The sequence below is a fragment of the Lepidothrix coronata genome, unplaced genomic scaffold (genome assembly GCF_001604755.1).
Source record: "Lepidothrix coronata isolate B3197 unplaced genomic scaffold, Lepidothrix_coronata-1.0 Scaffold7, whole genome shotgun sequence".
Taxonomy (NCBI): domain Eukaryota; kingdom Metazoa; phylum Chordata; class Aves; order Passeriformes; family Pipridae; genus Lepidothrix; species Lepidothrix coronata.
Window position 1 is genome coordinate 5,763,209 of NW_016690187.1, and position 17,179 is coordinate 5,780,387.

Genomic DNA, 17,179 nt, shown 5'->3' on the forward strand with positions numbered 1-17,179 from the left:
ACTGTAGTCACCATGACAACTTAAATTCACAAAACACATAATAGTATTATTTGGCAGCATAGTTAGCTTACAAGCTAATACATCAAATCAGCAGAACATGGGCTATCCCACTTCACCTAAAATAAATTTTTTTTCTATCTAAATACAGCAACAAGCTGTAGAGCACAACAGACATGATCTCAGTCTCTGCCCGATGTATTGAATGATTTTTTTGAATTTCATTTGAATAACTAAAACCTTTTCATTTGAAGACAGGTCTTTTTTTTGGGATCTATGATTGTCTGCAGGGGGGAGTTATATATTTCTTCACAGAATTATGGAAAACAGAAATGGCAGTGACCTTCCAGTGTCAAGTCATGCAAGCCTATCTTTTGCCAATACAAAAATATTCCCCTACACTGATTGTTATTGTCTAGTCTAGTTTTAAGAGTTTAAAGCTATGTAGATTCCATTGTTTCCCCTGGGAGCCCAGTTTGTTTCACTGCCAGGAAGCTTTTCTGATACTCAGCCTCAATTTTTCCATGTTTAATTTCAGGCTATTAATATGAGAGTCTCATACTGAATAGCCATTCTACTTTTTGTTTATGATCTTAAAATATTTGCAGATGCTGTGAGTCTAGTCATATGTGAACCAATCTATATTTAATTATTTTTAACTTTCCTCTTCAACTGAGTATTTAAAGCTCCCAGTTAATGCTCTCTTTGAGCAATTTCTACTTTCCATGGCTTTGCTTTCTTATAGGAAAACTTTATTCCATTTTTTCTTATACCAAAGTAACATGAGAAGTAATGCTTCTCTTTTGTTTCCAAGATGTAGTTAAATATCTCCAAATTATAAGATTCTTTTTAATTACATGCTAGCATGAATATTTGGTCTCCTGAAGTCTATCTTAATAGTGCTTATTTTCATCTCTTTTTCCCCTTGAAATGCATATTGGAATATATTCTCTCACATTTTTCCTAGCCTCCAGTGCTATGAAATTATTTTCATAGTGGTGTTTTCTGTGCATTTGCAATACTTTCTAAATCCTCTTTGTTCTCACCTGACTTGAAATCTGAAAATTCCATTAATGTCATTCCCTTATTAAATAATAAGTAAAAAAAAAAGTTCTAGTCCTGGATATTAGCAAAAATGCAACATCTCATCCTGATGTTTCTCTGTGTATGGTTTTCATGCCAATTTTCAATCCCAAAACTACCTCCTATGTGAGCCAATTTGAATTACATTTCCAGGTATTCCAGTGTCTAAATCTTTTTGGAAATCTGGAGATATAATTTATACTCTACTTAATTAATCTACTTGTTTTAGTATTCCTTCAAGAAGGCACTTGAGATTACTTGGTTCAGTCCTTATAAAAAGGAAAAGGTAAATTGTTCATGTTTCCATAATTCCCCAGGTAATCAGTATGTTATTCTCTTAATGCATTTTCTGCATTACTAGGGACATACAAGTTTAAATGACTTGTTGATAGCCACCAGCATTACAATTTACTTCCTTCAGCAATAACATTTACTTTTCACAGTCTCCAGTTGCTATTAGGTATGTATATTGTCAGTATACTGGCAAGCTTTTGGAGTTTCTGGTTTTGGTGGGGTTTTTTTCTGTTTCCTACATAGGCATATTTGGAGCCCTCATTGGTACCTATGAAACTCTTTCCTATGTAAATCTGTTCATGATGATTATTGTGTTTAACAAGAGAGAAAATCTAAACACCTTGCTTTCTGGAAGTGCTTATATTGGAGTGACTTCAATAATCAGCCAAGCTTAGAGGTAGTTATAGACTTAAGGGAATATTTGGATATATCTGTTTGTATCCTGGCATTTATAGTAATCAGTTAATTTAAGACCATGCCTTTCCCAGCTACATTTGAACCACCCCAATGCCTAGAAATCCTCTGTAAATATTACCTTCAGAGCACACAGAGAAGTTAATATCTTAGTACTGGAGTAATTCAAGCAGCTGGGCAGTGGGATTTGTTGTCTGCATAGTTCTTGGACCTAGTGAGCTTTCACAAATGGACTTAGGGTTTATGCAAATCTCTATCTGATGTATTTGATCACTTCTGATTAGGCATGGATACCTCAGTCAATACTTCCTTGGATGCAGAAGGGATACCCTCTGGCTAGATTCTTAATTCTTAACCTGATGGAAGTGTGTAGCATGGAGGGATTGCCTTGGTAGGGCAGTGGCTGTAGCAGTCACCAGAGTGCCCATATGGACAACAAAGTAGTTTCTTCAAGAAGATGGCATCTGAAAAAAGGCATTTACCCAGCTGGATACTCATGTGAGCAAAATTCATACATCTTTCTTTAAAGTCTTCAGAAGCTAGTAAGTCACATGGTGATTGAAGGAGTCCACTGTGATTGATAAATAAAAATTAACCCATACTCTTAGTTATCATTAGCTAAAACATCTTTAACTTCATTCAAGTGGATAAATAGGTGTTTCATATTTTCTTTCTCAAGATTCCAAGCTTGTTCTAGTTATTGTAGCTCGTTGTTATGATTTTCCCTCAGTAAAGGTAACTGCAGTGTGAGAAAGGAAAATCTAGCAACTGATCTGATAGTCATGAAGAAAAACTTTTTTAATGGCCTTTATTGGCTTGCAGATCGTAGAAGTGTAGAATAATTCAGGTTGGAAAGAACCTCTGGAGGTCTTCTCTACCCTGCCCCCCAAAGCAGGGCCCACTTTGATGAGATTTTTGCAGGGTATTGTTCAGCTGAGTTTGGAAGAAATGGGTCCACTCTTGGAGTTCAAGGATGGAGATAATGTAATTCAGTGTTATTATTTTTTAAAAGTCTATCAATAACTAAAGAACTGGCTTTATCCCTGTTTCACAGGGATAATACACATACTTCAGCTGACATAGTGCCATGAAACATGCTTATAAAAGAGAATATATCATGCTTACTGAATTGGGGGGGCATGAACATCTGGAAGAAGTGCAGTGGTTCTCTTTCTGGAAAATAATGTAACATTGTGTTGAAAAAGCTTGGCTATTTCTTCTGTGATAATGAAAAAAACACAATTGGACAAAAGCCATTGCACCATAAAGTGTAAATCAATGAAGTTAAAACACTGCAGTTTTTGAAATAAATCCTCCAAAAGTTCACGTTGTACAAAAAAATTCTGAAAAAATTAAAAATATTCCAAAATCTGCATATAGTTCTCCTATCATATTCTGAATAATTCAATCAAATATTGTGAGTTACAGCACGGTATTTTTAAAGTTCAGAAAGGGGTGTAAAATAACGATCACCACTGATTTTTATCAAAATCAAGACATTTGTGTCATTCTACTCAATTCTGTAAATCCTTTTATGTGGGGATCTAGTGAGAGGGCACTGAGGTACAGTTCTGATATGCAAATGGGAAGCAGACAAGTTTTCCTATTAGGTTCTTGTGCCATGCCACCAGGTCCATTTGTGTGCCAGCATGTGCGTTGCAGTCTGTGGTCAGTAGCTGACAGGGTTCTGTGCTCTGTCTCCCAGGGCTCTGCAGAACGTTACCAAGAAAATCCACATCGTATCACTGCTTGAAAAAAATTAGTGGGGGAGGAAACAGGCTGGAAAGAGTAGGTGATTATTGTTTAGTTTAGACAAGAGCAGCTGCAAAATTATGCAAGTCGTAAGAGTAGGTAAGCTCGGCTCTCTGTTCTAACACTCAGGTCTGTGAAGTTTAAACGTGGAAGTAGGCTGTTGTTTTAAATGGACTGGTCATGACTTTAGAATTACACATATGCTTAAAGAGCCTGCTGATGGAAGGACTGATTTTGTCTTTTGCTTGCTGATAGCTGCTCTGATTTACATGTCAGAAAGAAGTTATGAATTTAAGTTGAACATTTGGTAATGTTGAACTTCTCTGTCAAGCAATATGCACCTCTGACATAGCAGGAAAAATGTGTTTAGCATCTGGGCAGATAGAATTAGAGAAAAGAAGGCAAAAGGCATCTGCTTATGCTTTGAATGTTCATCCCTAGGCATGTTGGAGACTTCTGATAGTTTCAGGAAACTACTTTTTCACTGGTGGCTTCATATGCCTTTACCATTGCTTGTGGGTGGAGTTTCCCCATCTGCACAGCAGATGAGGATTTTGTACAAGCAGTTCTTAACTGAGCAGTTCACAGTTCTTAACTGAGCTGAAAAATATCTATTTTAGGCACAAAAACTTTTCAAGATCATAGTTAAATAAGACAGATATTTCAGTTTGGTTCTGTGGAGTTTATTTATAGATGGGGACAAGATTTGAGAGAAATAAATTGTGGATACTTTACAAAAGAAAAATGTAGCTAAATAATCTGAGTTTCTTCATGAGTACTTTTCAGTGGAGTTCCTATCATTGGCATGTAAATACTACAAGGAAAGTAAATGTTTTTAAAATTATGTCTTGAGAATGCTCTTGAGGTTAGTAGTAAATAATTTTAAATACTGTAAATATTGCACATAGGAAACACCATCCCTCCATTCTTTTCTGTAAAACTGTCCAGCAAACTGACTCTTTCTTTCTCAGACGTTTTGTAATATTGTATGTGGTCTCTCTCCCAGTGGCTTGCAAAGCAATTCCATTTCTACATAACAAAATTGCTTTCTACATTATGAAATCTTTGCATCAATACATCTCTGAACATCTACCCCAAAATATGGCAACCAGTTGAAGGACTTAATAAATCATAGGCAGTAATGGTCCCCTAGTGTTGCTGTTTGCTAAGAAGCAGTAGAACTGGCAATGGGAATTCAATCGTATAACAGAGACAAATTTAGAAAAGAAGATGAAACAAAATTAGGATATGTGTCATTTAGTGATACTGAAGTATGTATCTCATCCTGTGGAAGAACTTTTGAAACATTAGAAAATTATTCTCATGTGGTTAGAGCAGAAAGAAATGTTAAGTATTATTGTGTTTTTGAACATAATACTTATAAAATGATTTGTAGATAAAAAAAATCCTGTTATCCTTGCTTATTTTACTAGCAAGAAAAGTCAGTTTGGTAACAAATGGCAGCACTGAGTTGCACAGCTAAATGTCCCATGGAAACAAGGATATTTTCCAAATGGTCTTCAAATGCCCCCAGTTTTCATGAATGTAATTTGAATTTTACAATATTGGAGAGCTATCATTAGTTACGTGAATTTGTTGAGAACTGAAGCACCACCTCATGATCATTTTGAACATGATGCAGCTGAAAATCAATACTTTTTTCATCATACTGATTATGTATTTTGGCACGCTAGTATCATCTTGCTTTAATTTAAGAATTAGGAAAGATGGTGAAGGTATTTTTCTTACAGTGAATGACTGACTTAGTAGATTTATGGCAGATTATTCAATATTATGAATATATTGAATGAAAATATACCATTGTTTCCAATAAGATTATTGACATATACATTTGATATCCTTCAAATTTCTTTGCACTGACTAACAAATTTTCTTACTTGGGCTACTTGTACTACTGCATTTTATAGAAAAGCAAAAAGACATTAATGAGAAAAGTCAAAGCAAAAATGACAATTTTTTTTGCAAGTGGGTGCACTTTCTATGTTCATTGATCTTTGATTTCATTGGAAGAAATCTGCATTAAGCAATACCCTTTGGGGGTGAATGATTGCTACAATCAAGTGCCTTACTCAAAATTTCAACCTTTTTTCTCATTTTTGTCATAACTAATATTAGTATGGTGGTTTCTTCTTTCAGGAAATAAGTTAGTTCCCTGCAAATATGGATCCATTGTATTGTAACAGTTAAAAAATGACCTATTTTTTTCATTTGCCTGAGCTATTGGGAAAGGAAAGAAAATACGTAAATTATGTAACTTTCTAAATAATGAAATATTTGCATTTTGCAATGTCTTGTGGCATTTTAAATTAGCTCTTTATTCTCATTTAACCCTCTCATAGATTTGGAGCAATCAACTCATCTGAAACTGTTATTTATGTTTTTTTTAAGTTAGAGAGTAGTACAACCATACTAAACAAAATAGAGAGTACTGCAGAATGATGATTTAAAGGCTAAAATACAAACATCAGGACTGGAACTTGTAGGAAACATTTTGATCTTTGTTTAAAAGTTAGGTTTGGCCAGGCTGGTGGTTTTCAGTGGTCAGTCACTGTGGTGTCTGGAGGCTGTAGTTTTGGGCGATGTAACTACCTGCTGGTTTTTCAGCAGACAGGAGAAACACAAGGCACAGAGTGGCAAAAATAAGCTTGTGAGCCAAGAAAGTTGTGTCCTATTTCCCATGACCCCTGGTACCTCTCTTCTCATGTTCCTCAGTATCCCTATTTGTAGATCAGAGATAAAATTTGTTGTGAAAGTCTCAGCTTGTTTATAAAATGTCACAATATCCTTGGATAGAAAGTGTTATGAAAATATAATCTTTTCTACTAAATACAACCCCACATTACCAGGCTCTTCTGCATTGTGTCTTAACATTTTAGCACAGCTAATTTTTATGCCAATAATCCATATTTACAAAAATGAAGAAGTCAACTCACAAGAAATTAAGTACATTGTCATAAATTATCATAGTGATTCATGCATTTCTGATGAACAGGTTTATACTTAAGTTATTCCTTGCTTTGATTGGATACCTTGGGATTCAACCACTTCTAGTGGATAAATTTTTATTTTTAAATGTCCAGCAATTAAAAGGAAAAGAGATTAGGAAAACTTAGATAAACTATTGTTCATATATATTTAACAAAGAAACTGTTAATCATGTATTCATTATAAAATATGATATGCATATAAATACTACATTTATATACATTGATGCATTTTGCTCAAGACTGAATATATAAGGCAAGTAGGTATAGAAGCTTTTAATTGACCCTGAAATTAGATCTGTTGGTTAAAACTTGGTGCTAGTAAAGCCAAGGTCATGAGTTCTATCCCCGGTAAGGGCCATTCACTTAAGAGTTAGCCTCAATGGTCCTTGTGGGTCCTTTCCAACCCAGAATATTCTGTGATTCTGTGAAATTGCAGAAAGTTAAAAAACCCCTCTTTTTTTACCCAGGGATATGAAATAGGTAGAATTCTGTAAAATTTTTAAAAGATTTTTAATTGAGTCAGCTTTTCATATTATATTGACAATAAAGTAACCCTTTCCAAGGTGACATTTTTAGGGTGATGACAGAACAGAACATACAGGTTATAAAAGGAGATCAAATAGCTTGTTGCTGATTCTGTTGAGCCTTTTACTTGTAACTCTAAATGATATGTGATAAATTACAGATTTGTTCTAAATGTATTTCTTTCAAGCCATTTCATATATTTCTATTTTTATGAAAGTTTTCAACAAAATGGTTTCTTTCATATAGCATATGTTTCCTATATGAGCATGTGCTTGCTTTTTTTTTTTTTTTTTAAACCATCTTTTAAGTCAAAACTTACTTTTGATTTTGGAAAATTCAGAAATCAGATTTGACATTCCCGTAAAAATATAGACTATTTCTAAAAGTGCTAAGTAACCTAAAATCACCATATTTTTATCTCTGTTTTTCACATTCACATAAATACTTTCTAAATTGAAACCAAGCACAAAACAGGTTTATGTCTTCCTGTTTGAAAATCATCAGATCGGATTCATAGTTTTAATGTCACAACCTCTCCTTGTTCAAATTGATAAATATTGCATGATGTGAAGACAAGAAGGATAAAAATTTCCCTTGCACTGAATATCCTTGCTTAGCAAATACAAGATATGGACATTAGGTTTTTTTCTCTTGTTCCCAACATAATTTTTCGTATTTTACCTTCCCGTTATGAAATTCTTCTGGCTGGGGAATGTGCAGGGAATGATTGTCCCTGACCTTAAGGGAATTCCTCTGTGAGGACTCATGAGACTTCAGCACTCTAAGGCCTTTGCAGCTGCCCTGTCCCAACTGAATTGAACAGTCTTCTAGACAATCCAACAGTCTCAGCCATAGTAAATGAATAAATGCATCTCTCAGCAGAAACTATGTAGAAAGTGGCAGTGGCAGTGGCAGTCACTCCTGTCTCAGGAAACATCAGGATGAGACTTTGATCTTTTCATTTTTTTCTTAGAAAATAGGAAAAGTCATAGGAACTTTCATACATTTTTACCACTATTATGCTCCTCTGCTGATGCACCTGTTTTTTCCCCCTGTCTTTTATTTCTATTTCTTTTTGTACCTGTTATTATGATAAAATTTCACTAATGCCAGTAGTGAAGTGCAGAATCAAGTACATAAGCAAAACATATAAAATGAATATACTGGACTGGTAGATGAGCCCTGAACGAGCCCTTTGATCTTATCTGACTGACAACTGGCTTTTTAACCTCTCAGAGATATATTTCTATGGAGAATCTTTTTCAGAGATCATTTAGTGATAAGGATTTGTATAGTTATTGAGAGTTTTGTGCCAATGCAGAATCACAAGAGAAGAAAAGAATATCTTTTTAACCTTTAGCTCTACCTTTTAGCTGACATACAGTGAGATACAGCTCGTGTGATGCACAGAGAAAACAAATTATTCCATGTTGTTTCTTATGTTTACTGCAAACATACAATCTTTTTCAAATTCAGTTTGACTATAGGGGTTAATAGCCAAATTTAGATAAAACCACTTGCTTGGAATAACTTTGGAATCTCTTAAAATTAGTATTATGGGGCACTTGGGTTTCTGGGAAGGTTCTATTTTAGGCTTCAGTGACGTGTTATGGTATGCTGTGCAATTCTACAGCAAAATAGCTGGCATTATTTGAAAAGTACAGTTTAGTAGTATTTTCCATTGTTCACAAATGAGGCTTTCTGATTTAACAGATAGGACTTCTTTCCTTTGGAAAATTGTAAATATTACAATTATAGGTTTGCACCAGAGCCAATGCCAGTGTTCTCAGAAGTGCAGGCTGAACAATTTTTTCTGGGACAGCCGTGTTCTGGTCTTTTCTGTGCAGCTACCCCAGATGCTATGCTGTGTGGGGCCAGTGGTACTTCTCTGGTATTTCAGTGGGTAAGAAGTATCAGAAGGTCACTGGGATTTTAAAAGAGCTGAAACAAGTGTCTCAGTTATTGCCAGGCCATTTTTTTGACCTGTCTTATTGTCTCTTTATATGTTTTGATGGTTTCCTAAAATATAAAGCGAGTAGTCTAATTTTAGTGGAATAGGTTGTATAAAGATAGCAGGAATTGTTTATTTATATTAATTTTATAATGACTTTTTAGGAGAAAACTTCTATATGGCGATAGTCATGCCATAGGCCAGAAACAAATCAAAGAACTTGTAGTAGCTGGATGCTCTCCAAAGCAGTGTAAGATGGTTGTATCTCATTTTTTACAGTGTTGAATGAAAAGAGGTAAAAGAACAGAACTGCCATGTTCTTTGATGAGAATCTCAAAACCAGAATAATGGCTCTATGTGGACATATAGTGCTACTACATTAATTACTTGCATACATATGACAGATGTTTTCCACAGCCTGAACAGAATAGTTTTCTAGTTTGTAGTAGATGAAGTGAAATTGTGTTAACAAATGGTGTTTTCTTTAAAATAGAAAAAGATACTGAGACTTTATGTATAAGGATGTTGTGTGCAATGGCCCTGAGTCCATTCATACCTGCATAATGGTGTTCATACATTTCTAATGATTTTCAGAACCTCTTTAAATGGAAAGGTCATAATTATTACTGATCCCTTTAAGGATAGTATTTGTACTATGATCATGGCCAATAGCAGAGAGACTGTTGAGGTGGCTGTAAAATCTACATACAGAGTCTGCCTAGGAAAGTTACTGTGATTGGTTTAATAAGCTCCTCTTATTGCCCTGTGGTATATCACACCTTAATTATAGTCTGTAATTTTGTATAAATGAAACTGTAATTAAGGAAGCTAAGATGGGTATCTCCTCTCAGACAGACTTTTGAACTCCATGTGGTCCTAGTTAGAATGGGAATGCAGATGCAGATTCACTAAGTCAGAATTCTGGTATTTAGCCATTTAAATGATAATTCAGTTGTTTCTTGTCAGGTACTGATTCTTTTTTTTCAACTATAAGTGTTAGCTTGATATAAAAATATATATGTCTCAAATGTCCAGTATCCATCTTATTTGTACAATTTGAACTCTCTAAATAGATTCTTGTTTTGTAAATTAAATGCTTTAGACCTCACATAGAATTGTAGAGCTTAAAAATTGTTATTGATCATGATAAACTATTTTTTCATTATTGTGTTTGGTTTTTTTTATATGGGATACACTGATAAACTATCTTTTAAGATATTATAATTTTATCTAGCTTTTTATTATTAGCTCATTTCTGAAAATTGTTTTTAAGATAACCATCAGATTTAAACAAGTTTGTCCTTTAGCTCCTTTTCTGTCCTCACATAAAAATATTTGGATATAATCTGAAGGGACTTTAGGGTCGAATGAGCTGATGCCATGAGAAAGAGAGGTGAGAGACTGAATTCCAGCTTCATTTGTATAAGCAGCAATGTCAATCCTGTTTGCTGGGGGCAGGTACCAGCTCATACAGCTGAATGAGAAAAAACATCTAAGCCAGCCTCTCCCCAGGGAACCACAGTGTGTCCTCGGTTTGGAAGGGCAAGGGAAGCGACTAGGAAGATTTAGTGCTGGGAGACAGGAAAGGGGAGGAGGAAGATTCTTATACTGGAGCATTCACATGTTCCCTGGGTAACCTGGTAGTCAGATCTAGTGACTAATAAATTGGATTAGGAGGATAGAGTCCAAGCTAGGACTGCGGAACATAGTTGACCTCAAAGGAGAACAACAAAAACATTACCATACATTGTACCTGAGTGATTTGGTTCCCATTTATGTTATGGCCAGTACATCATTTACCCAGCAGTGGAAGTGGATTTAATCTGTGCTCCTTTAATACACTTCTGGTGGTGTAAAAAGCTGTGGTGTTAAGAATGTCTGTTGCTTTCCTATGAATGTTACTTAGGAGTCACGCATGACTGAGAAGTGAGGTAAAATCTGGGCACAGTAGTAAATGATGAGGCCTCCTTTGCTAAACCAGGTTATAATCAGTCACAAAAGGTGAAAAATTATACAAAATATCCTGACATCTCAGAAGACTGCAGTATATGTGTGCTTTCTCTGTCTCTCTGGCTTTCTCTCTTTTTTCTGTTCTCCTTACAACACACGTACGAGACCAGGCTTTTTATGTCATACTGCAGCAGTAGCACCATCCCACACACTCTCTGTCTCTGAAGAAATGTAACCCTTCTCCTGTTTATCTTCAAGTAGATTTCAGTGATTTCTGAACTGAATATCTTCTGTCTGAAGAAGTGTATCTGCTTTACCTGTAAAGAATTGGCAGGCTAGGCTTCCATCAGTCACTTGAATACAAATATCTAGTGCTATTTGAGACACCTAAGGGTGCCTGAGACATCCACCCAGGGCTGGCAGATATGACACAGGACCATCAGGACACATGCGCTCTCCTGGAGCAGCAGCTGGCGATCAGGTGAGATACTCCAGGGCATCCAAAGGCGCAGGATGCCTGTCTTAGATAACTGATTTGAGCCTGCTGTTTCTGGGCATAATGTATATTTAATATATACGATGACCGATCAGAAACTAAGCTCCCGTTTTTGTTTTTGTTTTGTTCTGAGGCCAAGTTGTACAAATCTGTATTTACATTGTCTTCCTCTGGATGCTAATGGAACTGCTTGTACACGTAATTGCTTACTGTTGTGGGTAAAATGTACATAACTGAGGTCTCCAGCCTCCCATTCTGGCTATGCAGATGCTGTTCTTGACAGGGACTTTAATAAATGGCATGCCATTCAGAATTTGTCTTGTTCACAGTACTAAAGAAGCAAAGCCACACAACTTTTAAAGCTGATAACTAAAAATGAGGATGTATATTTTTACACAGAAGGCGTTGCATTTTGGGGATTGTAAAATCTTCTGTCAATTCTGGCAGCATATAATTTGTGAAAGAAGCAAAGGACTAGAATATGTAGCATTTATTTCTGAGACCAGATTTATGTTTTGTGTGCCAGAACCACATTAAGCAAATCCTCTTCTTCCTTCTAAAGGAGCTAGCCAGTTTGTAGCTATCAAGAATTTCTTTTTTCAGGGATAAACATTACTTTGAAAACTTTTCCATGCACCTGGGTAGTGACCAAAGACAACAAATAACGGAACAGGAAACCATAATTCAATTCTTTACTATATAGAAAGCTTCACAGATGACTTAAGCAGCTTTTTTAAGAAGTTGATTTGGTTTTTTGGCTGTTGGAAATGGAAAATCTATCTCTTTTATTGTATTCTGTGTACATTTAATCAACTTGTAATTCCCTCCATAGTTCTGTGCCTATATTGCTTTTTCTTCTATTTCAGAGAACAAGACAGAAAAACAGACATAAAGCATTTCCAATGAGATGACTTTCAAACATACAAATGTTGCACTTTGAACTGTTTGCATGGCTTTAAATGCTGAGAGTTTAGAGCAGAATCAGTATAAGAGGGACCTTTCTGTTATTATTTATCCATTTCCTTGCTTGAGATGGGCATTGGTAGCAGTTGTGGTACATGATAGCTTTATTATCAATGCTGCTCTTTTTTCCCCCCATTTCTATGGCTGATTACCCATTTTGTTAATACTTTTCCAAGTCTTGTTTAAGGTTTTCTTTTAACATAATATCAGAGCTGAAATGTATGCCAAACTTCCAACCTGAAGATAGATTGAATTGCTCTGTAGGTTGGCTCCTTTTCCTTGACCTCATTTGAGAAAGCACACAGGCAGCAGAGTGACATCTGGCACTGTTTGTTGGGTAAATGGGAGGAAGCCGATTCCTCCAGTACATCAGGTATATGCAATTCCTTGGAAGTGTGTCCCGTACAGTAATATGTAGAAATACATCTCAAACAAAAGGCATGAAAATAAAATTATTTTTTTACTGTGGCAGTATTTTTCTTCATGTTTTTCTTTTTTGGTTGAACAGGTCCCAGACATTTTCAGCTTTGTGAGCTCTCCAGCTGGTACCAATGGCCAGCTATCTGTATTGATAGACAGGTTAAAGTTCAAGGGACCTTTTGAGGTATGATTCTTCAAGCAGTTTAATACAGTGTTTCTTTCTGACATTTATAGATATTTTCAATTGATGTGTGCCTCCTGAAAGACAAAGAACTGAAGCTGAAATTTTCTATCATTCTGTCAGAAAATGACTGAACAAAACAATAACAAAAATCTACATTCAGCCTTCAGGAACCTTTACATCTTCTATCTTGTAGACACAATATACTCCAGTTCTCCAGAAGCTTTGTCTTTTTTTAATCCATCCAGTCATCTGATCCAGAAAACTTGACTTCTAAACCTACATTGTTAGTATGGAAATAATACTTGCTAAATATAATAATAAATATTTATTGTAGTTCTGAGAAAGAGATATAAAATGCAGAAATCCAAATCTATTGCAGTGAGCAAATCTTTAGATCAGGTACTTTTGTAGAAGACAAAAGTGTCCTGCACAAGACATCTCTCCTGTTCTGAGATGGCAATTTTCTGTCTGGTCTAGCTGGCTCCATAGAGTCAACTGGATCACTAGATTAAATTTCAAATCTATTGATATAAGTGGGTAATTATTCTTTTCTCTTGAAAGTGGAGCTAGCTTAGATATTATGGTTATAATACATATATTTATGTGCAAATGGCTCTTACTAGGTGGTCTGATCTTAAAAAATATGGAATTTGCCACCCTTTGTTGGAGCTGAAGACATGTTCACAGTGATTTAAAATAATGTTGATAATAATTTATTGATTAGAACATAATTAGGAACTTAATAGGTTCATTTATTTTTCTTGAGAATTTTTACATATATGATTTTTGTTCCTCCTTCTCTGCCAGTGCTTTACTACCTGCTCCTTTCTGAAAAAAATGAGTTAATTGCCTTAATTATGCACACAAAGAAACCGCAGAATCACGAACTAAAATGCTTATTTTCGTAGTTGGGTACCCTTGTTCCATTCTGGTGTCCTACTCTGAGAGTCCATGAGTGAAGCAGATTCAAAAATCATTAAGACTAGGAACTAGGATCAGAGTATGGTTTGTTGTTGGGCTGTTGAGAGTTCCCCTGATAAAACAGACATTCAGGAATTGGCTGATCTATAGTTACGTCAGCTAAGCAGAGGTCTAGTGTACTTGCTGATGCAGAGCAACAGAACAGTTCTTATCAGATGATCCTTATCAAATGATGCATGTGAGAATCAACTGCTGAAAACATAAAGCTGTTCTGTCATTCTGAACATTCAGAAAAAAGTAATGTGACTGCATAATGCTTCCACTGTTCTGTGCTCTACTGATAAAAGCTTTTTGGCAAAATACAGGCTTGCTTTTCATATGAAAATGCCCATTATTCATACCCAAAAGGTTTTCTGATACTGTACAATTTCCAGTGAAATTTTGCTTGAGAAAAACATCCACACTCATAACCTACTTAATAAAATATACATTGTTTGGAAATAGCTTTTTTGTTTTCTTCCTGGGATATATTGAAAGGTCTGCAAAGCTTTTGTGCTTTTGTTTTCTGTATGAAGTGATATGGATGCCTATGGCATTAATTGTAAACATAAATGTAAAATATTGAGATTATGTCAAATCTGAATATGGAATAGAATTTGGGACTTCAGGAGAACGTCTGCAACATTATTGCAAAATTAGGCATTCTTATTTTAAATTTTAGAAGGATAGCTAAATCTAAAAGCTAAATAAAAACAGTCCAGTTCTATAGGAGGATGCTGTAAATGAGTTTACAGACCACATAATTATACTGTCTAATCAAACAGTAAAGGAACTGCTGGGACTTTATTTTTATTAATAGAGAGAATGCAATACCATTAATCCATTTTACAGCAGGGTTTATCTCTTTAATTATTGTGAGCAGCTAGTTAAATGCAATGACAGGTCTAATAAATAGAGAATCTGTAAGCATCGTGAACAGGATTATCATGACATATTTATCTTAGTTTCTTTTTAAAATTAAAAATCTCTAAAAGGTCTGAAAAACCTCCTAACTGACTTTTATGGAGTTCCTATAATACTATTTATATAAGAAAAGTTTCCATGTTCATTCACTGATGTAGGTCTGCAAAATACTGTTTAAAGACTTTTCTGTTTAATAAGATTTATGAGACAATATGTTTTGGAAAAGTGCCACACTTCTACAAATGTGGAACTGGGAAGTGCTGACAAGATTCAGGAAGGCAACTCAAACCCAACCTTATTTATCACAAGAAAACACTGGAGAAAATCTGAAGAAAAAATAATTATAATTTCCAAAGCACATCAAGGCCTAGCATGTGTTAAATTTACAGTGTTATAAGGGCTGCTACCGAAAAACACATTGAGGCTTAAGGTAGCATTTATTCCACTACCAATGAAAGGAAAATTTGGATTGCTTCATAAGACACCTAAAACTGGTAGTTTAAAATAATTTTTGAGCCTTCTGCTAGTAGAAATCTGTTGGAGTTTAATGAAGCATGCATAAAAAGCTTGCAAAATCAAATAATTATTTTTTTTTAGAAGTTATGTGTTTTCCTCTTAGAATACTTAATGTAATTTCAAAATCATTCTGGCATGTGCCAAATTTATAATTTGGAGCTTGGAAGAGGCTACCAAATATTTCAACAGAAACCAACTATCCTCATCAAGCTGATTCTTGGTATATAACAAGATGAAAGGATGAGGGAAGGAAAGGTTCTTCCCCATGAAGTTTAGGGCTAAGTCACAAGTTCCAGGACATGTATCTATGGATATAGTAAGAGACAGCTTGGTAGTCATGTTGTTTGAGAAATACTTGTGTAATGAATCCTTCTGTGCGTGGGAGAGCTGTTGTGTCTTGCAAGTCCCAGAGTCCTACCTTGCTGACACCAGTTGCTTGGCTCAGCTGCCTTAGAATTTTTCAGGACTGAAATATTTCTGAAGAGCATTGCAAATGAACTAAGTGCATTTAAAGCATGAATTGTGCATCATTGGTGACAGCAGTAAAATATCCTTCATGAACTTAATGTTAATCCATGCATTTTTATTACATGTATGAGGTATTCATGTATTTCCAAATTACTCTGTTTTCATAACTGAAGTTATTCAATGGCTTTGTAATGAAATTTTGAATATATGATGAACTAAAAGAAAAAAAAAAAATCGATGCAGATACTCTTCACTTAGAAAACACTCATTTTGTTTTTTCGTGCCAGTATACCAAAACATTGGAAAACATGTGTGCTCTTTAAACTAATGTAACTCTTCTGTGTTCTGTGAGATTCATGCCACCTAAAATTCTAATGTGTGATGACTAACACTATTACTGACATCAGCATTATATTGTAGAGTGATTGGGATTAGGAAACAGTTGCCTTCAGTCTTACAGTACAAAGGGATATTCATCTTTACTTGTTTTGCATCAATTAAATGTTGAAAATGAATACCTGCATCATCATTAGAATAGGACTCATAAGACAAATCTGTAGGAAGCTGCCTAGCCTAATGATTTGACTGCTATATATTTGCAAGTGTGCTTCTTTCCTAGCATTGCAGGTAAATATTTGAAAAAGTTTGATCAAATGGTGCATTCTAAACTTAAACTGCACCTGTGCATTAATAAAATTCTTCACAATGGGAGCTATACAGCTATGGGTAGTATATTTTGTAGATGAAAGGCAAGGTGAGGGAGAGTTCTACCTCCTAATGGTGGTACTCCTCAGTTCACCTTTTTGGCATGCCTGTTTGAGTGAAGGGAGTTGAATGGCAGGAAAAAAACCCCTCAACCAAACATCAGGAAATAAAACCAGAAAGGACCAGGCTCAGTTTAGAGCAAAAGTGTCAAGGGACCTAAGTGAAGGAAGTTTATAGGGGTAAAGTTTGTATTTCACATGCCTAGCGCTAAGATTAGAGGGAATGCTAAAGAGGTTAAGGAGCACAACTAGAACATGAAAGTGGATGTTGGGCATCCATGAGCCATTACAGGAACAGGTGGAGAGAGCAGAGAAGTGCCTATGCTCGGTCAGAGCTGGGGGCAGCTGGAAATGAATGGAAAGATGAATGGTAAAGCAGATGAAAAGGTATAGGTTTTGTTGCTGTAATCTTTGCGCTTGTATTTATGTATCCTTGAGATAAATGAAACACTGAGTACTGGTGTTTAAAAAAAAATTGCATCTCTTAGCTTGGCAGCTTTCATAGGCTTC

General features: G+C 35.3%; 1 protein-coding gene across 10 annotated transcripts in view; it reads left to right on the plus strand.

The window, feature by feature from the left end:
• PDE1A (phosphodiesterase 1A) overlaps positions 1-17,179 on the plus strand; it is a 206,501-nt gene that overhangs the window by 118,533 nt on the left and 70,789 nt on the right. The window contains exon 1 of one of the 10 annotated variants that reach the window (XM_017835042.1): positions 11,243-11,455. The exons of the other annotated variants lie outside the window; for them this stretch is intronic. Within the exon in view, the coding sequence (XP_017690531.1) occupies positions 11,400-11,455 (56 nt within the window). The 5' untranslated portion in view covers positions 11,243-11,399. Of the gene's footprint in view, positions 1-11,242; positions 11,456-17,179 lie in introns of those variants that run through there. 10 annotated transcript variants of the gene reach the window in all.